This window comes from Akebia trifoliata, chromosome 8 (genome assembly GCF_017979445.1).
Source record: "Akebia trifoliata isolate Shusen 1 chromosome 8, ASM1797944v1, whole genome shotgun sequence".
In the NCBI taxonomy this organism is placed as follows: Eukaryota; Viridiplantae; Streptophyta; class Magnoliopsida; order Ranunculales; family Lardizabalaceae; genus Akebia; species Akebia trifoliata.
The window spans coordinates 3,440,444-3,467,517 of record NC_141382.1 but is presented as its reverse complement, the minus strand read 5'-3'; the positions used below and the strand labels follow the sequence as shown (position 1 = coordinate 3,467,517).

The 27,074-nt window shown below is 36.1% G+C and overlaps 7 protein-coding genes and 1 pseudogene across 7 annotated transcripts; 5 read left to right on the top strand and 3 right to left on the bottom strand.

The window, feature by feature from the left end:
• Positions 1-151: 151 nt before the first annotated feature.
• Positions 152-775, top strand: LOC147395509 (putative germin-like protein 9-2). Its single transcript, XM_086451545.1, has one exon. It carries the CDS (start codon positions 152-154, stop codon positions 773-775), a length of 624 nt encoding a protein of 207 aa, XP_086307671.1.
• Positions 776-2,290: 1,515 nt separating this feature from the next.
• On the bottom strand, positions 2,291-2,911 carry LOC147395508 (germin-like protein 9-3). The gene has a single exon (XM_086452652.1). It carries the CDS (start codon positions 2,909-2,911, stop codon positions 2,291-2,293), a length of 621 nt encoding a protein of 206 aa, XP_086308778.1.
• Positions 2,912-3,216: 305 nt separating this feature from the next.
• Positions 3,217-3,594, top strand: LOC147395507 (uncharacterized). The gene has a single exon (XM_086452650.1). It carries the CDS (start codon positions 3,217-3,219, stop codon positions 3,592-3,594), a length of 378 nt encoding a protein of 125 aa, XP_086308776.1.
• Positions 3,595-4,641: 1,047 nt separating this feature from the next.
• Positions 4,642-5,279, top strand: LOC147395506 (putative germin-like protein 9-2). Its single transcript, XM_086452292.1, has one exon. It carries the CDS (start codon positions 4,642-4,644, stop codon positions 5,263-5,265), a length of 624 nt encoding a protein of 207 aa, XP_086308418.1. The 3' UTR covers positions 5,266-5,279.
• Positions 5,280-9,988: 4,709 nt separating this feature from the next.
• Positions 9,989-14,110, bottom strand: LOC147395505 (myrcene synthase, chloroplastic-like). Its single transcript, XM_086450932.1, has 7 exons — positions 13,813-14,110; positions 13,414-13,675; positions 11,543-11,918; positions 11,195-11,419; positions 10,964-11,102; positions 10,598-10,846; positions 9,989-10,497 (listed from the first exon to the last, which is right to left on the bottom strand). The coding sequence occupies exons 1-7, from the start codon at positions 13,987-13,989 to the stop codon at positions 10,195-10,197; spliced, it is 1,731 nt and encodes a 576-aa protein (XP_086307058.1). The 5' UTR covers positions 13,990-14,110; the 3' UTR covers positions 9,989-10,194.
• Positions 14,111-19,819: 5,709 nt separating this feature from the next.
• On the bottom strand, positions 19,820-21,756 carry LOC147395504 (germin-like protein 9-3). Its single transcript, XM_086451498.1, has one exon. It carries the CDS (start codon positions 21,624-21,626, stop codon positions 21,006-21,008), a length of 621 nt encoding a protein of 206 aa, XP_086307624.1. The 5' UTR covers positions 21,627-21,756; the 3' UTR covers positions 19,820-21,005.
• Positions 21,757-22,235: 479 nt separating this feature from the next.
• LOC147395503 (germin-like protein 9-3) lies at positions 22,236-22,859 on the top strand. The gene has a single exon (XM_086452966.1). It carries the CDS (start codon positions 22,236-22,238, stop codon positions 22,857-22,859), a length of 624 nt encoding a protein of 207 aa, XP_086309092.1.
• Positions 22,860-24,033: 1,174 nt separating this feature from the next.
• LOC147395502 (putative germin-like protein 9-2) lies at positions 24,034-24,657 on the top strand (annotated as a pseudogene).
• The last annotated feature ends 2,417 nt before the right edge of the window (positions 24,658-27,074 follow it).

The window sequence follows — 27,074 nt, the reverse complement described above, 5'->3', positions numbered from 1 at the left end:
AAACTTCAACCATAGCTGGCTGCCATCTCATGTTAGAAAATCCATAAAATTCAAAGCTCAACACCCTCAAACACTATAAATAGGCAATCAATTAAAGCTATCCATAACCAATCAACCTCAACTAACAAACACCACTCATATCCTTCTAACCATGGCGTTGAACTTTCTCAAACCTGCCTTGTTCGTTCTTCTAGTTGCCTTGGCCACCTCCCCGATGTCCCATGCAAGTGATCCAGATATCACCTCAGACTTCGTTATCCCACCAAACTCTAACGTTATCGATGGGACATTCTTCACCTACACTGGACTGCGTGGAGTATTCGATTCTGCTCCAGTAACCTTCAAGGTGACAAAAGCTAGCATGGCCGAGTTTCCAGCTCTCAATGGCCAAAGCGTCTCATTTGCTGTACTCCAATACCCTGCAGGTTCCATCAACCCACCTCACACCCACCCTCGCTCTGCTGAGCTCCTGTTCGTTGTGGAAGGCAGCCTTGAAGTTGGAGTCATCGACACCACTAACAAGCTTTACACTCAAACACTCCAACTAGGAGACATGTTTGTGTTTCCAAAGGGACTTGTGCACTATCAGTACAATGCCAATGCAACGGTACCAGCTACTGCCATCTCTGCTTTTGGTAGTGCAAATGCCGGAACCGTGTCAGTCCCTAGCACTGTATTTTCTACTGGTATTGATGATGGCATCCTTGCCAAGGCTTTCAAAACTGATGTACCCACCATTCAGAAGATCAAGGCTGGTCTTGCACCCAAGGCCTAAATTTGAAGATCTTCTCCAGACCATTTTTACCAGTATTTGGTTTTTATTTATTTACCTTGTGATGTGTTCATGTTGCAATTTGATTTTAAGTACTATTAAATGATAAAGAGTTAAGTTTGTAATGATGCTGAGGAGATATTAAATTTATTTTCTTTTGAAATTCTGTGAGTGGCCTTATTATGATGTTCTGCATTGTGATGTCTACAAATTGTCAGTGTGTGGTATTGAATCTATTGTCGCGTTTTACATTTAAGAAATATTAGTAACAACCAAATTTCGCGTCATTTCATTCCATTCCCTATCAGTTCCATTGATTGGCCGATAAAAATAATCTGGAAGAAATGATCGAAATACTCCACCATAAGGACCTTTTGTTCCTAAGGCTTCGTTATATATATATATATGAATTTCTTTACTTACTAGTAGACATTTTAAATAAATATTACAACGTAATAACACGTTTATCATTATATCGGTTCAATAATGGGGAATCTTCAGATCACCTACTCCTTCATTGCAAATTCACGTATGGAATTTGGGCACATTTCCTTAAGTTATTTGGTATATTAACTTGCTTGCCCAAAACAATAAAGGACCTTTTCACGAGTTGGACATTGAGTGGATGTTCGTTTGGTGTCATGAAGAGGTTACTTTGGAGTATTGCACCATTCGCAATATGTTGGGGGGTGTAGAGGGAGAGAAATGGCCATATCTTTGAGGGGATTCAAAAAGATGGCACAGAAACAATTATTTCCATTTTGGGCCTTTTGTTTTGTTGGTCCAAAGTTTTTAGAGAATTTAGGGGGATCTTCTTCGAGGATTTTATTTATAACTGGGATGGGATGCTTTGTATTTCTGGTGAGTAGAATCTGTTTGTAAGGTCTTGCTAGGTTGGTCACCTCGACTGGCCTAGTATTATTTTCTTTTCATATGAATATATTGCTACTTATCAAAAAAAAAAAAAAAAATTTATATCGGTTCAATAGTGGTGCAAATGAATGATATACTCCAACATAAGGGCCTTTAGTTCTTGATGCTTCATCATCACCATCTATACCTTATCCCAAATAACACGTGGGTTGAACGCCATGGTGCCAATTCATAACTTGTGATTTTGTAAACTTTTAATTAATCACAAAAACAAAGCAAGCCCATAAAAATCAAGGCAATGGGTTAATACAAATTCTTATTTTGAACTTCTATGGAGAATGTCAGCTCCATGTTCATGCTCGAATTGATTTCTTTGAAAATTCAAAAAGCATGGGTGGTCTTTCTAATGACTCAAGCCATTTGATTGAAATTAATCTATTTTTATCTTACATAAGGCTTTCTACTTTGTCCACCTTTAGTATACTTAAAAGAGATAAATTTATATTTGTTTTTGTCTAGGAATTCTTAGTTATAAAGTAGAAGATCAAGCACATACCATTGGTATTATAAACGAAAAAATAAATAAATGCTCAACATATCTAGGCATGAGGAGCAATTGTAACATAAAATAGTGAGGCTATAGTTTTAGGCCTTGGTTGTGAGTCCCTTCTTGATTGCTTGAACGGTGGTAACATCAGTCTTAAAAGACAAAGCTAAGATGGTTTCATCAATGCCTGTTGTAAAGAGTGTGTTGGGAACCGACACAGTTCCAGCATTTGCACTACCAAAGGCAGAGACTGCAATGGCAGCGTTCTTAGCATCCGCATTGTACTGGTAGTGAATGAGCCCCTTAGGGAACACAAACATGTCTCCTGATTGGAGTGTCTGTGTGTAGAGAATTTTATCCGTGTCGACGAAGCCCACTTCAAGAGAACCTTCAAGGAGGAACAATAGCTCAGCGGAGCGAGGATGGGTGTGAGGAGGGTTGATGGTGCCTGCTGGGTATTGTAGAACAGCATAAGAAACACTTTGCCCATTGAGAGCCGGGAATTCAGCTAAGCTAGCTTTCAAGACCTTAAAAGTTGTGGGTGGGTCGGCCCCAACAAGGACCCGTAAAGCAGTGTTGGTGAAGAAGTTGGCGTCGATTGCGGTGACATTTGAGGGGAGTGTAAAGTCAGTGGTGATGTCAGGGTCCCCAGCAGTTGCAAATTTGACAATGGCAATGATGGCTACTAATACTAATAAGGTTCCGTGCTTGAAAGCCATGGTATATAACTTGATATGGTATTGTAGTATAGGTTGTATAGGTTAATAGAGTATTTTAAGGATATTTAAGGCTTGGTAGAAGTGTTATTTATATAGAGGAAGGCAAGGGAGAGAGAATGAGGTTTGCATGCTTTGTGCAAGCTTGTTGGACTGCAATTAAAGATGGCAATTACAATGTCCTGTTTGTTTTATGTTTAGTTCCTTAAAGATATCATCTTGTTTGTATAGAAGTCTGCACATTTTGTAATATCTTATCAAATTTAATAGAACAATAAGCAGATGAATAAACCCAGATTACTATTTAAATGACTAGCATTATTGCTGACTATCTGGATGTTCTTATCCATTGTTCTTTCTCCCGGGCTATCTGGATGTTCTTTTTCTCCCGGTTCCAGGTGGATTGGGTTCTTCCTTTATCTTTTTTTGATCTGTTGGAGGGTTGGAGTTTGAATATCTTCTCTTCCAGAAAGAGACTTCTCTGGACTATCCTTCCATCGGCTATTGCTTGGGGTCTTTGGAAAGAGCGCAACAACAGGGTATTTCATAGCAAGGAGAGCTCGTTCCACACAGTGACTTTAGAGATTATTGGGCTCCTGTTCCTTTGGTCCAAGATGAACAAAGCGTTTGAGGGAGTGCGCTTTCAAGACTTCTTATTTAATTGGGATTCCATCTGTGACAACTAGTGTCAATTCTTGTATTGTTTCTTTATTTTTGCTTTCTTTCTTTTTTGGTTGATTCTCGTGTGTTGTTTGGGGGCTATCTCAGCCTCCCCCTTTTTCTCTTCTTCATTTATATAATCTTATACTTATCAAAAAAAATTATTGCTGACAGGCAAAATTCATCTCTGTAAATGTTAAAAAAGTAAAAAAAAAAAGATGGAAAGACTAGGGGATGAGCTTCTATTGACACCCCCCCCCCCCCAACTTTTACTTATTACACCCAAATTAAAAATAAAGAAAACAAATGAATGGTTGAGAATAAGTAAAAGTTGGGGTGCCAATAGAAGCGCTCTTTGTTTTATTTTTTTCTTCTAGATTTCTATTTCTTCGGTTTGGGATTTTATATGGGCCTAATTATAATCATCAACAACTGCTGAAATTGCTTGAAGGTGTTATAATGTTTTGTAATGTTTAGATTATAATTTGAGCCAAACCTTTGTAATGTTTGAAGAGTGTTTTGATGTGATAAATAATTTAAGAAATTAGGGGTGTAGTAAGTCAAAGTTGGGATGCCAGTAGCAGATCTAAAAAAAAAGGGTCATGCCCAGCTATTTCAAAATACCCTTTTCATGATATGGTAAATGAAACTAAAAGAATGCCAGTTTGAGGAATTTTTTATATTAGTAAATAAAGTTAATGCTAAAGCACTCTAAAATCAACTAAAGCCTGAAAAAAGACCTTCAATTTCATGTAATGAAGATTCATGAATCAAATGCCTTATCCCAAAAATTTGGGATCTTATTTTAATATACCATTAGCTGTCTAAATTCTCTTTTCTTGTCTAGAACTTCACATGGAACCAAAAGAAAAGGAGAAACAAACAGCCTAGTAAACATCAACCTCGGCCGGCCGCAACGTCTGTCACAATATTATAACATCCATAAAAAGCAAAGCTCAACACTCCAACACTATAAATAGAAAATCAATCAAAGCTATCCATAACTATAACAAGTCAACTTCAACAAACACTACATTCTTCAGATATTTGTATCTGCTCATATCCTTTGAACCATGGCCTTGAAATTTCTCAAGCTTACTTTGTTCCTTCTACTTGTTGCCTTGGCTACCTCCCCGATGTCCCATGCAAGTGATCCAGATATCACCTCAGACTTCATCGTTCCACCGAACTCTAATGTTGTTGATGGGACATTCTTCACCTATACTGGAATGCGTGGAATATTTAATACTGCCCCAGTAACCTTTAAGGTGACAAAAGCTAGCATGGCCGAGTTTCCAGCTCTTAATGGCCAAAGCGTCTCATTTGCTGTACTTCAGTACCCTGCAGGTTCCATCAACCCACCTCACACCCACCCTCGCTCTGCTGAGCTCCTGTTCGTTGTGGAAGGCAGCCTTGAAGTTGGAGTCATCGACACCACTAACAAGCTTTACACTCAAACACTCCAACTAGGAGACATGTTTGTGTTTCCAAAGGGACTTGTGCACTATCAGTACAATGCCAATGCAACGGTACCAGCTACTGCCATCTCTGCTTTTGGTAGTGCAAATGCCGGAACCGTGTCAGTCCCTAGCACTGTATTTTCTACTGGTATTGATGATGGCATCCTTGCCAAGGCTTTCAAAACCGATGTACCCACCATTCAGAAGATCAAGGCTGGTCTTGCACCCAAGGCCTAAATTTGAAGATCCTCTCTAGCCTCGATATAAGAGCCAACTCTTTCTCATCAGTATTTTGTTGTGTTTATTTTTCTTTTATATGTTCACATTGCCATTTGATTTAGTATTATTATATAATAATGAGTTAAGCGTGCAATGACGTTGAGGACATTCTCAACAAAAAAAGAAATTTTTTGTTAGTGAACATTTTATGTCATTCTTTATTTTTGAGCAATGAGAGACGTTAACATTTCTTTCGAAATCCTGGCTCGTGCACATGGATACAGTTCCATACCATCTCAGAATGACTTACCTGAGATCAAAACGAAACAGTGATCCCTAAACATAAAATCTATTGGGATTGTCTCTAATATTTTCCCACTTGCAGGCCCATGTGGTTAACATTTTAGATATCCAAACCGTACATTTGAGTCATTCTTAACATGGGAATCTTTGTCAGCAAAAATTCAGTACATTCTATTAACATTACCAACTAAAGTTTAAAAAAAAAAAAAAAAAAAACTGCCTTACATTAATGGTTTATATAATTGGTTAGGATTTTCCAAAATCAATTCAAGCTTAGAGAAGTATGTCAAAATGGATTGAAATTCTATGAGGATGGCCTTCAAGCCATGGACAATTCATTGTACAGTTGGATCGTCTAAAATATTCTCGACATTCGCCCCTCAAGCAAGAGTGCAAACAAGGAATAATGTGAGTGCTATAAGTAGTAGAGGACCTCTAGTTTTTGGCCTTGGATGCAAAACCAGCCTTCATCTTCTTAACAGTAGACATCGATCGGTTGACCTACCATTTGTCGTGGGTGGTTGAAAAAAATATTAGGCCTGGCCTAATACCACATGCCTAAACTTGAATCTTCATTCTACTATATTAAGATTCAAACTTTTTACTACCATTATTTAAATATATATGAATTTCTTTATTAGTAGACATTTTAATTCAATATTGTGATGTAATAACAACTTTATCGTTATATTGGCTCAATAGTGGTGTAAATGAATGATATACTCAATCATAAGGGCCTTGTGTTCTTGAGGCTTCATCATCACCATTTACGCCTTATCCTGAATAACAGGTGGGTTGAACGCAATTTTGCCAATCAATAACTCGTGTTTTTGTAAACTATTTAATCACAAAAGCAAAGCAAGCCCATAAAAATCAAGGCAATGGGCTAATACAAATTCTTAATTTGAACTTCTATGGAGAATGTCAGCTCCATGTTCATGCTCAAATTGATTTCTTTGAAAATCAATAGCACATGGGTGGTGTTTCTAATGATTCCATCCATTTGATTGAAATTAATCTATTTTTGTTTTACAAAATACTTTACTCTTTGTCGGCTTTTAGTAAACTAAAACTGGATAACAAAAGCTATTACATTTCCTAGGTCAAAAGTTGGCATCATCCGATGATACCAATTCTTGAATCTACATACTTTCTTCAGGAATTTTCACTAATTTGCAATATAAAGTTTCCTCTAAATCTAGTAGAAAAAGATATATTTTTAAGTTTGTTTTTTGACAGCAGCTTTTGGATTTTGCAAGGTATCTTAAAATTTTAAATGGTCAAGTAAGGTGCTTCTATAGATTGACATGTTCCTCTTTTGATTTTTAAAAAGAGCTTGAGTTGTTAGATGGTCAAACAACTAACAAATTTTTGTTTGTGTGGACACCTATCTGTAAGGAATTCAATCCGAAATTCCCAACATGGTGAGAAACAAAAATTAGAGAAAAACACACATCAAAAAGGAAAACAATCACACACACAAGATAGTATTTACGTGGTTCAGCAATTTGCCTACGTCCACGTAAAGATTTCACTATTATCAAGAAGAAAATACTAAGTGCCGCTACAGTCTCAAAAAAGACAACCAAGACTTTAAAAAAACCCTAATCACCAAAAAACGGCTTTTATATATCACGCAACATTATTCGGGTCGGGTCGTCAACCGGATCAAACATAACTAGGCGCCACAAAGCCCAACACTATCAAATTGGTGAATATTTGAGATATTCCTGTTTTCTCAAACTGGTGACATGCCCCCTCTGACCTTGTTCTTCTTTTGAAGACTAACAAAAAATAACCTAATTAAACAATTTCATTTTCTACTTGTAACGAAAAACACTTGATTTTTCATTGTAAAACCAGTCATCTTCAAGCTCTTAACCTTAATACTAAATTTTTAATCTATTTAACTTCATCTTCAATTCATTGTTTTGAATATCGCCTTAATCCCTTGTAGAAAACTCAAAAATCCTCTCTTGGTCAAGGAGTTGAAGGTGACTGATTTAGGGCTGCGGTTAGGAGTGCCCGCCGTATCAATAAAGGCACCCTGAACAATTAAAACTTAATTTTTTTACTTACGTTTTACTATGATTAGAGCACCCCACCATGTCGACATGCCTCCAAAAGTCAATTTTGCATGCTAAATAATGACATGAACATGTCAACAAAAAAAAGAGGTGCTTTGATCAGCTGGGGTACCCAGATCATCAAAACAATTAGTCGGAGTTGCTCGGATAAATGGAGTGCCCTAATTAATAATTTAGGTGCCTTTAACACGGGCCCTGACTTAGGTGCCTCGGATAAAGGGTTTTGATTTCAGGTTGATGACATTGCCCCTTGACTTGAGTCTTTTCTCATAGACTAATAAGAAATTATTTAAATGCCCTTTTCTTCAACCTCTAACCAAATCTCCATGAATTTCTTCCCATCATCTTCAACCTTACCACAAACTTTAGATTTACTTCATAATATCTCAACCAGTAGATTTCCATCAAATTTCTCCAAAATGTCGGGATTTATGAAAATTCTCTAAAATGTCCCATTTTTGCCTCATTTTCTATGAAGCCTTCGACAGAAGGTCTCCAACTCCGGCAAACACATGCCTGGTCTAATAAACAAAGGGGTCTTTTACTACTTCACGAACATTTTGCAGAAAGAGAAAAAATGCACAAAAGATGATAATTGACTCATACTCATCATGATGTGATGAGTCAAATCTCAATTTACACTTGTTCAACCGCAACGTGAAAAAAGCCCATATTCGACTGTCCAAGGCCATCGAATTTCATAAAATTTGACGGACCAAGGCATCAAAATTTTCATTTGTTGATTTTTTTTTTCAACTGGCTGAAACCATCAAATTATTGGAGAATGGGAGAAATTTGGCTGTTATAAGAATTGGAATCTAGAGAACATCAAAATTACAGCGGTCCTAGGCCATTGGAATGCAGTTTCTAAAATTCATGGGCCTTGCCCGTCGAATTTTCTTGTCGAATCTTCAAATTTTCATATAGTGAATGGAATATTCTCCTCTAATTAAATGTCAGAATTTTCAAAATGGATAGTGCATGACTTTTATTCTTGTCAAACTCGAGTTTGATCGACTGAAAAGAAGGCTTTGCTTTTGGAGAAAGGCTTGTATATTGTAAAGGTTTTTCTTGTCCAAGCTTGTGCTTGACCAGGCTTAAAAATTGATTCTTGGTATTCTTTTTAGAAGGGTTTGCGCCTCATCTGTTTTTGTTTGTAGGTTGGTCTTGCATTTTTTCTCTCAATGCTCCATACCTTATAGGTTGAGGAGTCTTACTTTCTATGGGGAAGGAGTTGTAGTGAATTTGAGTTTTCCATCCTTGAAGCTATTTATAGATCTGATATAATTATGGTTGATACATAGAAAATGACATACATACAAGAGGATAACAAGGGAAGGTATACCTAAAAAGAGGAAAATATGAGATATTCATGATTTAGAAATTGGAGCTACTTATTAAAAGAAACAGTATGGCACTTATATGTACCTAAGGTATGTACAACAAACCTCAGACTCATGAAGAATATTCAAAATCAAATTGGGTTGCATTTGAAGTTTTAAGCTTGGCCTAGCAATTCATCAATGTAAGCCAACAAAATATTTTGTTGTTAGATTGACAATACCGGGTGAGTTTTAGTATTGTGAAAATATGTTGCAAACTCTGCGACTCTTGAGCACACAACGATATTCCCTCAACTTATTTTTAGTAAATCAGGAGCGTGCGATGAACAGTTCAATCAGTATCCATAAAACAATTGGGCTCTTAAATGAAGACCTCATGAGGTCTACTTGTTATTCTTATTGAATATGACAATATACTTTCTCTTCTTGAAGAAACAAGTAAACAATACCTAATGGAAACTGAATTAAAATAAAATTAAAAAACACTTATAGTGATGTATACGAAAAAAAATAGAAAAAAATAATAATAAATGAGACCGAGACTAGAGTTTGACTCCACGTCCTTAAGACTATTGACTATTAGTCCCGTACTAGTGCTCACGGTCTTTGGCGATTGTTTCCTAGGATAAAACGATCTCTTTCTTGTGATAGTAGCACTTCAAACCACAAGAACAACGAAACAACTATGATTTGCACACATACACACACTCTATAAAACTAGTATGAAGAATGATCAAGAAAAATTCTATAAAAAATGCAATGAAAAATAGACTATAAATAGAAGAAACAAGACAGTTAAATACCTATTTATGGAGGGATATGACTGTTGGAAAATTACATAACTCTTTTAAAATGTATTGCAACTATTACCATTTAATACACTTATTTGAAGAGGTATATAACTCTTGAAAAATGTGCATTTAATACACCTTGTTGAAGAGATAAATAATTCTTGAAAAATGTATTGCCACTCTTAATAATTTTCTTTACACATGACTATTATGAATAGGTTTTGTAACTACCATGTGATTGTTAGTATGAACCCAAATTTTGAGACGAACCCAAATTCTAATTTATCATTCATTATTCCAACACTACCTACATATGTAAATGTTGGGTTTTACTGAATAGTATATATATATATATAGAGAGAGAGAGAGAGAGAGAGAGAGAGAGAGAAATTTCAATTACATTTTCAACAAGGATAAAAGGTTTTATTCTGTCATTAACGAGATGGGCTCAACAAGCAATGACAACACTTGATCCTTAGTCTCTTGGTTTGTAGCGCCAAAACCATCACCATAATGGTATATGGACTGTCCCCCTCGAGCAGCATTTATTGCAATTCCTATAAAAAGTTCGTTGAAAAGGGAATCATGTACTCGATCTTTGTTCATTTTTTTCCATGTTTCGCTGATTAAATGCAGAATATGTTCACGAGCAACTTCGTTGGAAAAGCCAGTTTCATGCATGTAACATTGGATTGATTTTGGAACATCCCCTCTCTCAAGCTCATCCTATAATAGGAAATAAAAATTAGATTATTCCATAAAGATTCTAGGATTATAAATATAAAAAAACACCGAGTCTAAATGTTAGAAAATGTGTTGTACACACCGTAGAAGTTGCCAGATCATCACAAAGTCGAATAATCATTGCCGATGAACGAATGATGTCTGGGTAACTCTCTAAGTATTCTAATGCCTCCTTGGTGATTTCTTGTGTTACAATGAAATAGGCATGAGTTAATGCCATAGGCACAGATATTGAAATCCATGCATTGTTTAGGTACTCCTCAAGACTTGGGGTATATTTGTTGTTATACCACTCTGCCTCTACTAAGTAAGCTTTGCATAAATCCGTCCACTAGGATAAAAAAGGGACAAATAATGGTTAGGGATTATTTAATTAGCCATAATAATTAATAATTTAATCAAGATAATTAATAATTGAAATGGAAGGAAAAAAAAACTAAATTGATACCGTTTTCTTTAGGTGTGGTAAGACATTCCAACCATGTTTCTTAAGAGTATCGTAAGCCAGTTCGTTACTAGTGTTGTACAGTGATAAGAAGCATAACTTCATATAATTCGGAAGCTGTTCCATTTCGTTAGTATCCCATCTACAAATAATTCATCAAATTTCATCAGGATTGTAAATTAAGATAGTAATGCTAATACATGTTAAGTAAATTAGAATATAAATCCCACTAACCTCCCTACGACATTAGTAAAGAGTTTGAGTTCATCCAAGGAACCATAGATATCGTAAACATCATCAATCGTTGTTACTAGGATAGCCAATTTTGTAAGTGCTTTCCTACAATAATCAAACTTAGGTTCGAAGACTGTTCCAACATTCCATAAAAAGCTCTCCGTCAACCTGTCTCGAGCAAATTTCAACTCAGAATGGGTGCATAGGCCAAGATCCCTCCACCATCTGAATTGTTAATTTAGAAGAATAAAATGAGTATATAAGGATGGACCGCGACTAAACTTGTTGGATCAAACCCCATGTCAAAACTAAAAAAGTACATTCGGGTTATATTTTGCATGCTCTTACATCAATAAATCTCTCAAATCTTTTTGGTGTGCTACTTGCACCATATTGAAATCCAGCTTTGCGAGTTCTAGTATATCAAGATTGATGTAATTTTCTTTCGTGCACACTTCAATGTACCACCTAGCCTCTGTTCGTAACATCCTCCAATGCAAGGGAAGTTCCAAGGAGTGGTTCACCAGTTTATGAAGGCTTGGGGCTATGGAATACCTATTAATGTTCTTTAGATGTCTACTTGTAAAATCTTTGGCCGCATCCAATTGATTTTCTCCTTCTATAGCAAGGTGAGAAGCTTCATACAAACTTAACATTCCTCTAACATCTTCACATAAACTTGCTTTGAAACTACCCACATTATCCTTAAAGGCACTAAAAACATCTGTCACTCATAAATATTTAGTAATAAGAACAGATAATCATTGAGAGACCTTACAAGATTTTAACTAAAGAAAAATGGAGAAGTTTTAGGTGGAGATGGGAAGGAAATAGTTCTATAGGAAAGCATTGGGCTGGGATAGAAATTAATATCTACCATAAAATCCATTTCAAGTGTTGGAGATGATTGTGGGTACTTGCGACATAGCTGAAGTCACGATTCTCCTAACAGGTTAGGAGAATTACAACCTCATTGTGGTGATCACTGAACAAATTCTCGATCCCAATAACCAGAATCGCAAGAAGGGTGAAGGAAGGGAAGAGCGATATCTTCAGGAGAGTATGGTAGATGAATGAAAAATTGAATTTGAGCCTATAATAAAATCTAGGCTGTTTTACACATGTATAAAACTTTTGATCCAATTAAGTCACCAAATATGATTTTAAAATATTTACATAGTCTGATAAATTTAGATAGTTGTTATTGTCCCACCAACTTTTACTAATGCCACACCAACTGTGTGCTATACTTTGGTGATTTATATAGGAATTGGTGTGGCATTAGTAAAAGTTGGTGTAGCAACAGTAGCTCTCTAAATTTATTCATCCTGTTAAAAAATAAATCACATTAAATTCACCTTTGTACTCCTTTGCTTTTCAAAAATTATGCGACCAAATATTTCAAAACCAAAGGAACATGAAGGTAAATTCATTATGATTTTTTTTAGAGACTGATAAACTTATTACCTATTTGTGTAGGTAAATAGTTTAAAATGGTATCTGATTACGTAATTGGACACAAAAAAAAAAAATTAGATTGTGCGAGAGTGACTTCAGTGGGGGACACTCGGGGGACATCTTGACGTAGTGAGCAACACATACCTATAGATGTTTTTTCTCTGAGATACAAGTAAAATGTATCTACGGACATGTACCCCATGGCTCTCCCTTCAAGATCACTCTAGCATGACTCAAAAAATTATTCAATAGATTTTAAAAACTATTGTCAAATGACATAAAAATAAAAAAAGTAGAAGAGCGTTTCAGAGGCCTTAAAGAGAGCCAAATATTTTTCAATATATGAGTTGGAAGTTTCGGAATGGGGTGATTTTTTGTGAGGATGATATTTATGGTGAGGAGATCCTTTTCACAAGAAATCAACCCATTTTGAAACTTCTAACTCCATTTTACAAGTTAAAGAATTGTGCACCATTATTTATTTTTAAATCACTTTTGATGGTGCTAGAAATTTCATAATGGACTGATTTTTTGTGAGGTTGATCTCCACACCATCAGAAAATTCTTGCCCATATATTGAAATATGATTGGTACAATGTTTGGCTCTCTTCGAGGCCTCAGAACGCTTCCCCAAAAAAGTAATTTGGGGTATTTATTTAGAAAGAATTCCTTCCCACTGGCAGGGTCCATTAAGTAATTTTATCCTTAATTTAAAAGTTACTTTAACCACGTTCAATCAAATTGAATGATTAATTCTCCACCTTGGGATATCTCATATCCATATTGTCTAAGGAGCCTAAAGCGAAGCGCCACAGCATGGAGACTCTCCTCAGCCTCAGCAAGATAGTTCTCAGTGGCTATGAGATCCAAAGCTCTCTTGATCTCCTTCTCGAAAAGATACGCCACACCTAGTCTTCCCAGATCATCTATCATCTCAAGACGATCTAACGGTCCCACGTCCTCAGTGTTGATCATAGACCTTACATCCTCCAACTTCTTGGCTCTTCTCTCACACATCTCCTCCTGTGGAAGAAAAACAAGAACACGTTATTATGATCATTTAACCAATTAAATTGATAGAGATCATATTAATATTATCACTCCAATTAGTTCGGATTGAGTCGACTCTATGAATCTTTAGAAACTTAGTTATCAACTACCTTGTAATCACTTTTCAATGACTGAATAAAATCAAAACCCCATATGCTAGGTTTGTAGTTGGCCGATCGTCTAGCAACCGATGTATTACAGGTTTTACGAGTACTAGCTGGGCAATGACCATGCCTTGGAGTGCAAGCAGTGTTGCTAACTAGAAGAGGTGTCATGGGAAAATTCATGGTGTAAAGCTAGTGCTTGATAGCTGTTTTGGTTAACCATCTTCACCTTGGACCTCATTTATATATACAACTCCCATTTGTACGACACATAGCCTCTAACATAATTCAGATGGAAAACGTGTGTAGTTCTTTTAAAATTAAATTCAAATGGAGAACAGTTTTCCATAGGGACATGCATGTTATTAAAACTAGTACAGGTAACATGCATTAAAATCAAACAATATTGTTTTCAAATCATATGGCCCATTTCTAGATGTGAATTAATTTGTAGAAGTTGATTTAGGAATAATTCTTAAAATTTTAATAGTCATGTTATCGTCTAAATCAGCATTGGATTTAATCAGAAAATTTGGTTTGGAGAATAAGTCTTTGGCTGATTTATGACATTTTATGGGCAAGTAACATTCCTACTAAAATAATGTTGTTCACATGGAAAGATCTTTGAGTCATCAAACCAAGACTCAAACCAAATTAATCGGCTCTCCATTTTCTTAACCTAGAACCGAATCGAACTACAATATGTTCCAAACCAACCCAAAGTTATAGGTTTGGTTCTCGGTTTGAACCAAACCAAACCAACCCAAGGGCTAAAAAGGATTATATATATACAACTGTAGGGATTGACTTTCCTCATTGAGTTAGAGAATAATTATACAATAATTATTCTTCGAGATGTCTGTAGGCTTATCCGTCCTCATTGAGGTGAGTCCCACATATGTTTTTTTTCACTAACCGAGTGTCTGGGCCAACTTGCGCGCACCACGACTAATCTCGGGGAGGACTACCACAGCAACCCACCGTCATGGTACCCCAGTTAAATCATGAGAAAAACCCAAGAGGGGAATCGAACCCATGACGTGTGCCTAACCCACACTTCACGTGCTCGCCCTTACCACTTAGGCAACCCATGGGTGGGTAGTCCCACATATGTTGAGAAGAGGAAAAGTTCCTCTCTCATCAATGATTTGCTCTTACCCCCTCACTCACTTTTACTCTTTCCATCGTACAAACAAAAGAAGACCTTTGTCTTACTTATAGTATCACGTACACTATTCTACATAGCGTATATACAAGAAGAAAGTGGGTAAAATACAATCTCATTGAGGTTTCTTTCAAATTCATCCCTTACCCCTTTTTCCCGAAACTCTCAAGGCCTATTACCCTTGTGAAGATTTATTTCTCAAGTTCATGGCATTTTCTAGCATCCCAAAAGATCAAGGTATGGAGGTATTTGTTTACTTAAACATGGGATGTGTATATTGATTTTTAAAAAGAATGGGGATGTGTATTTTTGGTATCAAAACACTACTTATTTCAAATTTTACCATTTTAGTAAAATAAAGTATTTCCAAAAACAATAATTTATCATTGTCAAAAATAAAATGAATATTGCACTATAAAGGTAATTTTTCAATTTCTTATTCATGTTTTGTTAATTTATCCTAATCCCAATCTAGATAAATAATTAGTACATTGGTTCTTTTAATGTATGTACCCTTTCGAGCATCTCTAGCAGACTCTTTAAAGTGTTGGCTCTTTACTTTAAAGAGTGAAAGGTGAAAAAATCATTTCTAAGAGACTCTTTAAAGTAAATGTTAAAAATAAAGAGGCGGCTTCCACTCTCTAAATATAGAGATCCTCCACAGTTAGTTATTATAATGTTCAAAAATGAAAAATATTTTTGTTACTAATTTAGTAAGATTTCAAATCTTACTACGGGTCATTGGGCCCTCATGGATTACCACATTGGAAATTCAACATGACACCTTCTTGAATTCATGGAAAAAAGTAATCTTGAAAAAATAAAAATAAAAATAAAATAAATTTTTATTTTGAGCTTGTTCAAAATGTTGAAAATGGATTGCTATCGTACTTCCAAAACTTAAAATTAAAATTTAAAAATGAAAAATAATGATTTTTTTAAAAATAAAATTCAAAATTATTAGAATTTCATTTTCTACAAGTTTATAGCATCAGATCATGTTTTTGGATGTTAGGATGTGAGCTCAATACCCTTTGTAGGATTTAAGTAGGTTTTAACAATACTTGTTGTTTTTAAATTAAAATAATAATAAATATTAAGTATAAAGAAAGAAGTATTAAGTCTCTATGAATTGGGATCAAATTTTGCATTAGTTAAAATAACTTTTGCTATTTCTTTTATATACAAAATATGCTCTTTATTTTAAAGAACATTGTTGGAGAAGCTCTTAGTATTGTTTATAAAGAGAATTTTTCTAATACCATTATTTGTAAATAATGAAAAATTTTATTGGATTAGTATCCCATGAGTTTTTTCTTTTATTAAATGATTTTTAATATTAAAAATGGTAGTGTACTTATGACTTTTGTGAGCCGCTTGTATCTGTAATTTAGGCTTCAATTTACTGTAATTTCACGTTATATTTAAATAGATATTTATAATAAATATTATTTTAAAGATTTAGACAAGAGTTTTGAGGGTACTAAACTTTTCAAAGTTTAACCCAAAAATAAATTGCATGACAGAAATTGGCTTTTTTAATATATTTTATAAAAAATGTGCTTAAAAAATTGGTGATGGTTTACTTTAAAAAATCTTTGAAATCTTTGTCACATCTCTTTAGCACATGAATCCATGATTTTAAAACTCGGTTTCATGTCTCGTCTCGTACATGCCTGATGTCGAGTCATTTCGGATGAGTTTTTCGATACGTTTGAGACGTCACGTGAGACAAATAAAAAATTTGAACGTGAATCCTAAATCTCGATCAAAAAATGATTTTGTGAGTTAGTCTCGTTCAGCTTCGATATCAAGTTAACTTGAATGATACGTCTCGATCTCGGACGAGTTTAAAAACCATGCATAAATCTAACTGATATTATAATTTCTTAATGCAAGCAAATAATATTATAAAGGAAGAATTACCAAACTGGTAGAGAAAAACATTTCAAGAAATATTTTTATGGTTTTACCAAAATTAACACACAGAAAAGAATTTCGAATTATATAAAACAAATGAATTTTGGAAAGTGTAATTTACTCTTTTTTTCAGAATTAAAATCAATAATCTACCGTGTTGGAAAATTTTCAATTTTCAGTACTTGTTTAAGTAAATAAGCCTATTATAAATTTAGCCTCCATAATATAGGAAACTTACTACAAGAACCTTTTTAGGAAAAATAAAACACAACCGTGACCAATTCAAATTTGAATTGCACTTTCAAAATCGGATGACTTAGTCTATGTTTTTGGAGATGTTGCATTTGTCTCCATGTGATTTGTGGGGGAAATTCTTAAAAGGAAAAATAAAACACAACCGTGACCAATTCAAATTTGAATTGCACTTTCAAAATCGGATGACTTAGTCTATGTTTTTGGAGATGTTGCATTTGTCTCCATGTGATTTGTGGGGGAAATTCTTAAACATGAACACGTGGCTCGAGCAAAGTCCGAAATTAATAATTTTAAGCTCGGATAGACTGTTACATCTGCCCGGTTTATTAAACTCTTCGGATGCACGGATGTCAAGTTCGGACCTGAGCCACCGATCAGTTAAGTAGCACGGATAACGACAGTGTAGGTCGGCGAGTGGGATCTGACAGATGTGCCATTGATTGACAGTTCTAACAACCCACATCATGTCAGATCAGCCCTGATCATCCCAAAGATGGCAGGGCAGTTGCAACAACTCCTACAGCTGACATGTCAAGGAGTGAGCTAACTGCCCTTAGTAAACTAACTGCCCTGGATCATTCCAAAGGGTAGCACAAAAAACGATCGAGTCAAATGTTTATAAAAGGAAGAGAACTATGGGTAAAAATGATTCGATTTCTTCTTCTCTCTAAACAAAATTACATTGATCAACTTGTCTAACTTGATCGTCGGAGTGGACTGATTTGCAGGTCCACTCGAACTAGGAGAGAGGAAAAGTGTAGAGCTAATTTCGGCATCTACATGATTCGATAACATCATGAGTCTCATCATAGAATAAAGAGTCGTGATAATTTGTACAAGAATTTTTACGGAATCATCATGGATTAATAATAGCACAGAAACCTTTAAAAAAAAAAAAAACAACAACAACAATAACGTAGTGCATGTATGTAATAAAGAGAGAATATTTTTGTCGATAGAATCCGGAATCCACCAATCACATGAGCCCTGTATTAATTTACATAACGACGCTAATTAATTAAGCTTAACGTGGCATGCACTGGAGAGTTGGTGAGCACTTCTTCTAGCGAAAAATCTCTCATATTAGAGATAAAGACGTGGAGTGGTACCAACCATGGAAGGAACCAAGACTACTTTTGAACTTGCCTAACAGTCCAAACCCATCTCATCACTAATCAGATCAACCATGGGATAGTGATTGGTGACCCATATAATAAACCAAACTCAACAAACCATTGACACATGCAATTAAGATATCTAATACTTAGACATCAGAATAGTTCAGCAATCCATCATAATCTTTGGTCTTATATATGGTCCATTGAACTTGTTCAATAAGACCACAAATTCATAATTAATATCAACAAATCATCTCTTAGATTGCATTAAAACTGAACTTAACAGCTTTTTTTAAAATAAAATATGTTTCACATTGGAATATTTATATTAGAAGTGAACATTGAGAAAATGCGTTTGGATCAGTTGAAAAGATGGCAGAAATAGGCCACCCAATGCATGATCTTATCATAATTATGATTCAATGCATCCGATGCACTTTAATATGCTGCATCATAATTGCTACTCTAACACCCTCCTGCAATTGTATGTTTTTCTGAAGAAGAAAGATGTGATTGATTACATAACTTCAATCCCGTTGATGATGTCATAACTTGATTATCGATGCATAGCCAAAACATCGATCTTGCTCATTGAAGATCACCACTGAATTTTGATGAATATGATTATCAATTGTGTGCCCTTGATTGAGATGAAGAAATTCTCTTGATGGTTGCCAAAGAAAGATGATGGATTATGTGCCACATGTGTAGATTATGAGGAGTATTGTACTCAACTCAACTCAGATGGACCTGGATATTAAGTGCCACATGTGTTGATTATGAGGAGTATTGTACTCAACTCATATGGGCCTGGATATTATGTGCCACATGAGTAGAAAATGAGGAGTCTTGTACTCAACTGAGATGGGCCTGGATTGGGCCATTGTTGGTTTAGGTAAAGACCAAAATCTGAAAGATTTTAATCCAAAAGTGATTTGATGATCAAATGGTCTTTAATGGACCAATTAAAGGGCTCCATGTCAGTTTTTTCATGGGCTTGAACATTGGTAACAGTCTCTATGATCGAGTTGACAAATGGAAGGCCTCTTTTGGGCCATTACCCATAAGCAATCTTTGTTCTACACAAATAGAAGAAGGAAGAAATTTGGCATTGAAATACAAATTTCAATTCAACCTGCCTTACATTAACGGTTTAGATAATTGGTTCAGATTTTCCAAAATCAATTCAAGCTTAGAGAAGTATGTCAAAATGGATTGAAATTCATTTTGTACAGTTGGATCGTCTAAAATATTCTCCACATAGGCCCCTCAAGAAAGAGTGCAAACAAGGAATAATGTGAGTGATATAAGTAGTTAAGGACCTCTAGTTTTTGGCTTTGGGTGCAAAACCAGCCTTGATCTTCTTAACAGTAGACATCGATCGGTTGACCTACCGTTTGTCGTGGGCGGTTGAAAAAAAGATTAAGGCTGGCCTAATACCATATGCCTAAACTTGAATCTTCATTCTACTATATTAAGATTCAAACTTTTTACTACCATTATTTAAATATATATGAATTTCTTTATTATTAGACATTTTAATTCAATATTGTGATGTAATAACAACTTTATCGTTATATTGGCTCAATAGTGGTGTAAATGAATGATATACTCAATCATAAGGGCCTTTTGTTCTTGAGGCTTCATCATCACCATTTACGCCTTACCCCGAATAACAGGTGTGTTGAACGCCATGTTGCCAATCAATAACTCGTGTTTTTGTAAACTATTTAATCACAAAAGCAAAGCAAGCCCATAAAAATCAAGGCAATGGGCTAATACAAATTCTTACTTTGAACTTCTATGGAGAACGTCAGCTCCATGTTCATGCTCAAATTGATTTCTTTGAAAATCAATAACACATGGGTGGTGTTTCTAATGACTCCATCCATTTGATTGAAATTAATCTATTTTTGTTTTACAAAATACTTTCTTCTTTGTTGGCTTTTAGTAAACTAAAAGTGGGTAACAAAAGCTATTACATTTCCTAGGTCAAAAGTTGACGTCACCAGTTGATACCAATTCTTGAATCTGCATACTTTCTTCAGGAATTTTCACTAATTTGCAATATAAAGTTTCCTCTAAATCTAGTAGAAAAAGATATATTTTTACGTTTGTTTTTGTCTAGGAATTCTAAATTATAAAGTACAATTAGCCTATACCATTGGCATTATAGATTCTACAAATGTAGATAATCCATGATTGATAAAATGATCAGAATCGTCATCAATGATTGTGTCAAAAAAGAATATACATTATTAATACATCTTAAACTCCAAATAAAGGTGAGACGGATTCAATAAATAGGCGTATTTTTTAGGGGAAACAGGAAGATTGTATGACAACAATTATATACATTTTGGATCTTATCTTTTGTTGGTCCAAAGTCTATAAGGAGTTTAGGGGGATTTTCTTTGAAGACTTTATTTTCAATTGAGATGGGATTCGATGTATTTCTAGTGAGTAGCGTCATATCTGTAAGGTTTTGCTAGGTTGGTCACCTCGACTGGCCTAGTGTTATTATTAATGAAATACTACCTATCAAAAAAAAAAAAAAGACGGATTCAATAAATAATCTAATAAAGTGAACCAACATGGAAAAAAGTTTAGAAGACGAAGGATAAATACCCTCGAAAGAATAAAATTTTATTATTCACTAATGAATAACGAAAACATAAATAGATGCTCAACGTATCTAGGCATGAGGAGCAATGGTGACATAAGATAGTGAGGCTCTAGTATCAGGCCTTGGTTGCGAGTCCGGTCTTTATCGCTTGAATGGTGGCAACATCAGTCTTAAAAGACATAGCTAAGATGGTGTCATCAATGCCTGTTGTAAAGAGTGTGTTGGGAACCGACACAGTTCCAGCATTTGCACTACCAAAGGCAGAGACTGCAATGGCAGCATTCTTGGCATCCGCATTGTACTGGTAGTGAATGAGCCCCTTAGGAAACACAAACATGTCTCCCGATTGGAGTGTCTGTGTGTAGAGAATTTTATCCGTGTCGACGAAGCCCACTTCAAGAGAACCATCAAGGAGGAACAAGAGCTCAGCGGAGCGAGGATGGGTGTGAGGAGGGTTGATGGTGCCCACTGGGTATTGTAGCACAGCATAAGAAACACTCTGCCCATTGAGAGCCGGGAATTCAGCCAAGCTAGCTTTCAAGACCTTAAAAGTTGTGGGTGGGTCGGCTCCAACAAGGACCCGTAAGGCAGTGTTGGTGAAGAAGTTGGCGTCGACTGCGGTGACATTTGAGGGGAGTGTAAAGTCAGTGGTGATGTCAGGGTCCCCTGCAGTTGCAAATTTGACAATGGCAATGATGGCTACTAGTACCAAGAAGGTTCTGTGCTCGAAAGCCATGGTATATAACTTGATGTGGTATGAAAATGTAGCTTAGGTTTGTATTTTGAGGTACTTAGGCCTTCATGAAGGTGTAATTTATATAGAGGAAGGCTAGGGAGAGCTAACGAGGTTTGCATCCTTTGTGCAGGCCTGCTGGATTGCAACTAGAGATGAAAATTACATTGTCCTTTTTGTTTTATGTGTAGTTCCTTGAAGATATTACCCGAGTTGTATAGTAGAATTCTGCATACTTTGTAATATCTTATTGAATTTGATAGAACAAGCAGTAGATGACAAGGAAGACAGCAACTAAAACAAGGACTGAAAGATTTTCGACTTCACATAATCAAGAGTCATTGGTCAATGATTATTGAGCATCGTTATTATCGATGAATTATCCTAGGTTGTGTAAAAGCTCTTTTCTTGTCCACAACTTCATATGGAACCAAGTAAAAAGGATAAAGAAACAGCCTTGTAAACTTCAACCATAGCTGGCTGCCATCTCATGTTAGAAAATCCATAAAATTCAAAGCTCAACACCCTCAAACACTATAAATAAGCAATCAATCAAAGCTATCCATAACCAATCAACCTCAACTAACAAACACCACTCATATCCTTCTAACCATGGCGTTGAACTTTCTCAAACCTCCCTTATTCGTTCTTCTAGTTGCCTTGGCCACCTCCCCGATGTCCCATGCAAGCGATCCAGATATCACCTCGGACTTCATTATCCCACCAAATTCTACGGTTATCGATGGGACATTCTTCACCTACACCGGATTGCGTGGAGTATTCGATTCTGCTCCAGTAACCTTCAAGGTGACAAAAGCTAGCATGGTTGAGTTTCCCGCTCTCAATGGCCAAAGCGTCTCATTTGCTGTACTCCAATACCCTGCAGGTTCCATCAACCCCCCTCACACCCACCCTCGCTCGGCAGAGCTCTTGTTCGTCCTGGAAGGCAGCCTTGAAGTGGGACTCATCGACACCACTAACAAGCTTTATACTCAAACACTCCAATTAGGAGACATGTTTGTGTTTCCAAAGGGACTTGTGCACTATCAGTACAATGCCAATGCAACGGTACCGGCTACTGCCATCTCTGCTTTCGGTAGTGCAAATGCAGGAACCGTGTCGGTGCCTGCCACTGTGTTCTCCACACGTATTGACGATGGCATCCTTGCCAAGGCTTTTAAAACTGACGTAGCCACCATTCAGAAGATTAAGGCTGGTCTTGCGCCCAAGTCATAAATTTGACGCTCTTCTCCAGACCATTTTTACCAGTATTTGGTTTTTATTTATTTACCTAGTGATGTGTTCATGTTGCAATTTGATTTTAAGTACTATTGAATTATAAATCATGAGTTAAGTTTGTAATGGTGCTGAGAAGATATTAAATTTATTTTCTTTTGAAATTCTGTGAGTGGCCTTATTATGATGTTCTGCATTGTGATGTCTACGAATTGTCAGTGTGTGGTATTGAATCTATTGTCGCGTTTTACATTTAAGAAATATTAGTAACAACCAAATTTCGCGTCATTTCATTCCATTCCCTCTCAGTTCCATTGATTGGCAGATAAAAATAATCTGGATCAAAGGATCGAAATACTCCACCATAAGGACCTTTTGTTCCTAAGGCTTCATCATATATATATATATATATGGGTAGCGTTCAATGGCAAACTTTTTGGCAAAACATTTTTCAAAACATAAGTTAGAAGTTTTGGAATGGGCTGATTTTTGGTGAGGATGATCTCTACGGTGAGGAGATCATCCTCACCAAAAATCAGCCCATTCCAAAACTTCTAACCCATGTAGGACAAAACACGTTTGTTAAAGTGTAGGGTAAAGCTTAGGGTGGCAAACAGGACCCTATATATATATATATACATGAATTTCTTTATTAGTAGACATTTTAATTAAATATTACAACGTAATAACACGTTTATCATTATATCGGTTCAATAGTGGTGCAAATGAATGATATACTCCAACATAAGAGCCTTTTGTTCTTGATGCTTCATCATCACCATCTATACCTTATCCCAAATAACACGGGGGTTGAACGCCATGGTGCCAATTCATAACTTGTGATTTTGTAAACTTTTAATTAATCACAAAAACAAAGCAAGCCCATAAAAATCAAGGCAATGGGTTAATACAAATTCTTATTTTGAACTTCTATGGAAAATGTCAGCTCCATGTTCATGCTCGAATTGATTTCTTTGAAACAAACGGCCTGGTAAACTTCAACCTCGCCAGCAGCAACGTCTGTCACAATATTATAACATCCAAAAAAAGCAAAGCTCAACACCCCCAACACTATAAATAGAAAATCAATCAAAGCTATCCATAACTATAACAAGTCAACTTCAACAAACACTACATTCTTCAGATATTTGTATCTGCTCATATCCTTTGAACCATGGCCTTGAAATTTCTCAAGCTTACTTTGTTCCTTCTACTTGTTGCCTTGGCTACCTCCCTGATGTCCCATACAAGCGATCCAGATATCACCTCAGACTTCATCGTTCCAGCGAACTCTAATGTTGTTGATGGGACATTCTTCACCTATACTGGAATGCGTGGAATATTTAATACTGCCCCAGTAACCTTTAAGGTGACAAAAGCTAGCATGGCAGAATTTCCAGCTCTCAATGGCCAAAGCGTCTCATTCGCTGTACTTCAGTACCCTGCAGGTTCCATCAACCCACCTCACACCCACCCTCGCTCTGCTGAGCTCCTGTTCGTCGTGGAAGGCAGCCTTGAAGTTGGAGTCATCGACACCACTAACAAGCTTTACACTCAAACACTCCAATTAGGGGACATGTTTGTGTTTCCAAAGGGACTTGTGCACTATTAGTACAATGCCAATGCAACGGTACCAGCTACTGCCATCTCTACTTTTGGTAGTGCAAATGCCGGAACCGTGTCAGTCCCTAGCACTGTATTTTCTACTGGTATTGATGATGGCATCCTTGCCAAGGCTTTCAAAACTGATGTACCCACCATTCAGAAGGTCAAGGCTGGTCTTGCACCCAAGGCCTAAATTTGAAGATCCTCTCTAGCCTCAATATACAAGCCAACCATTTTTCATCAGTATTTCGTTGTGGTTATTTATTTATTTTTATATGTTCACATTGCCATTTGATTTAGCATTATTAAATAATAATGAGTTAAGCGTGCAATAACATTGAGGACATTCTCAACAATGAGAGACATTAACATTTCTTTCGAAATCCTGGCTCGTGCACATGGATACGGTTCCATACCATCTTGGAGTGACTGACCCGAGATCAAAACGAAACAGTGATCCCGAAACATGAAATCTATTGGGATTGTTGCCAATATTCTCCCACTTGCAGGCCCATATGGTTAACATTTTAGATATCCAAACCGTACATTTGAGTCATTCTTAACGTGGGAATCTTCGTCAGCAAAAATTCAGTACATTCTATTAACATTACCAACTAAAGTAAAAAAAACTGCCTCACATTAATGGTTTAGATAATTGGTTTGGATTTTCCAAAATCAATTCAAGCTTAGAGAAGTATGTCAAAATGGATTGAAATTCTATAAGGATGGCCTTCAAGCCATGGACAATTCATTGAACAGTTGGATCGTCTAAAATATTCTCCACATTCTCCCCTCAAGCAAGAGTGCAAACAAGGAATAATGTGAGTGCTATAAGTAGTAAAGGACCTCTAGTTTTTGGCATTGGTTGCAAAACCAGCCTTGATCTTCTTAACAGTAGACATCGACCGGTTGACCTACCGTTTGTCGTGGGCGGTTGAAAAAAATATTGGGCCTGGCCTAATACTACATGGGATGGTGATTGGTGACCCATATAATAAACCAAACTCAACAAACCATCGACGCACGCAATTAAGATATCAGAATAGTTGAGCAATCCATCATAATCTTTGGTCTTATATATGGTCCATTGAACTTGTTCAATAAGACCACAAATTCATAATTAATATCAACATCCGTACCCAGACAAACTATTTACCCGATCAAGAAATCATCTCTTAGATTGCATTAAAACTGAACTTAACAGCTTTTTTAAAAATAAAATATGTTTCACATTGGAATATTAGAAGTGAACAATGAGAAAATGCGTCTGGATCAGTTGAAAAGATGGCAAAAATAGGCCACATTCTTTTCCTCACAGCTGAGTACCGGTTTGAAATGTAGTGTAGATGACGTAAGCAATAAAAAGAATCTTTCTCTCTCTCTCCCCACACACGCACACACACACACGTACATTGAAATTGACATCGTTTCAGAAATTGGTTGCATATGATAACATTTGATTAATGTTATAAAACTGCATAACCACCCACTGCATGATCTTATCATAATTATGATTCGATGCATCCGATGCACCTTAATACACTGCATCATAATTGCTACTCTAACACCCTCCTGCAATTGTATGTTTTTCTGAAGAAGAAAGATGTGATTGATTACATAACTTCAATCCCGTTGATGATGTCATAACTTGATTATCGATGCATAGCCAAAACATCGATCTTGCTCATTGAAGATCACCACTGAATTTTGATGAATATGATTATCAATTGTGTGCCCTTGATTGAGATGAAGAAATTCTCTTGATGGTTGCCAAAGAAAGATGATAGATTATGTGCTACATGTGTAGATTATGAGGAGTATTGTTCAACTCAACTCAGATGGACCTCGATATTATGTGCCACATGTGTAGATAATGAGGAGTCTTGTACTCAACTGAGATGGGCCTGGATTGGGCCATTGTTGGTTTAGGTAAAGACCAAAATCTGAAAGATTTTAATCCAAAAGTGATTTGATGATCAAATGGTCTTTAATGGAATAATTAAAGGGCTCAATGTCAGCTTTTTCATGGGCTTGAACATTGGTAACAGTCTCTATGATCGAGTTGGTATCAACCGACGACGCTTGAGACAAATGGAAGGCCTCTTTTGGGCCATTACCAATAAGCAATCTTTTTTCTACACAAATAGAAGAAGGAAGAAATTTGGCATTGAAATTCAAATTTCAATTCAACCTGCCTTACATTAACGGTTTAGATAATTGGTTCAGATTTTCCAAAATCAATTCAAGCTTAGAGAAGTATGTCAAAATGGATTGAAATTCTATAAGGATGGCCTTCAAGCCATGGACAATTCATTGTACAGTTGGATGGTCTAAAATATTCTCCACATACGCCCCTCAAGCAAGAGTGCAAACAAGGAATAATGTGAGTGCTATAAGTAGTAAAGGACCTCTAGTTTTTGGCCTTTGGTGCAAAACTAGCCTTGATCTTCTTAACACTAGACATCGATCGGTTGACCTACCATTTGTCGTGGGTGGTTGAAAAAAAAAAGATTAGGGCTGGCCTAATACCATATGCCTAAACTTGAATCTTCATTCTACTATATTAAGATTCAAACTTTTTACAACCATTATTTATATATATATGGGTCC

Coding starts and splice junctions, on each gene's coding strand:
- LOC147395508 (XM_086452652.1), bottom strand. CDS start 2,911: ATGGCTTTCAAGCACGGAACCTTATTAGTATTAGTAGCCATCATTGCC.
- LOC147395505 (XM_086450932.1), bottom strand. CDS start 13,989: ATGAATTTTCCCATGACACCTCTTCTAGTTAGCAACACTGCTTGCACT. Junction 11,919..13,413: donor TGGATATGAGATATCCCAAG/GTGGAGAATTAA, acceptor TATGAGTGACAG/ATGTTTTTAGTGCCTTTAAG. Junction 10,498..10,597: donor ATGATCTGGCAACTTCTACG/GTGTGTACAACA, acceptor TTCCTATTATAG/GATGAGCTTGAGAGAGGGGA.
- LOC147395509 (XM_086451545.1), top strand. CDS start 152: ATGGCGTTGAACTTTCTCAAACCTGCCTTGTTCGTTCTTCTAGTTGCC.
- LOC147395504 (XM_086451498.1), bottom strand. CDS start 21,626: ATGGCTTTCGAGCACAGAACCTTCTTGGTACTAGTAGCCATCATTGCC.
- LOC147395507 (XM_086452650.1), top strand. CDS start 3,217: ATGACTAGCATTATTGCTGACTATCTGGATGTTCTTATCCATTGTTCT.
- LOC147395503 (XM_086452966.1), top strand. CDS start 22,236: ATGGCGTTGAACTTTCTCAAACCTCCCTTATTCGTTCTTCTAGTTGCC.
- LOC147395506 (XM_086452292.1), top strand. CDS start 4,642: ATGGCCTTGAAATTTCTCAAGCTTACTTTGTTCCTTCTACTTGTTGCC.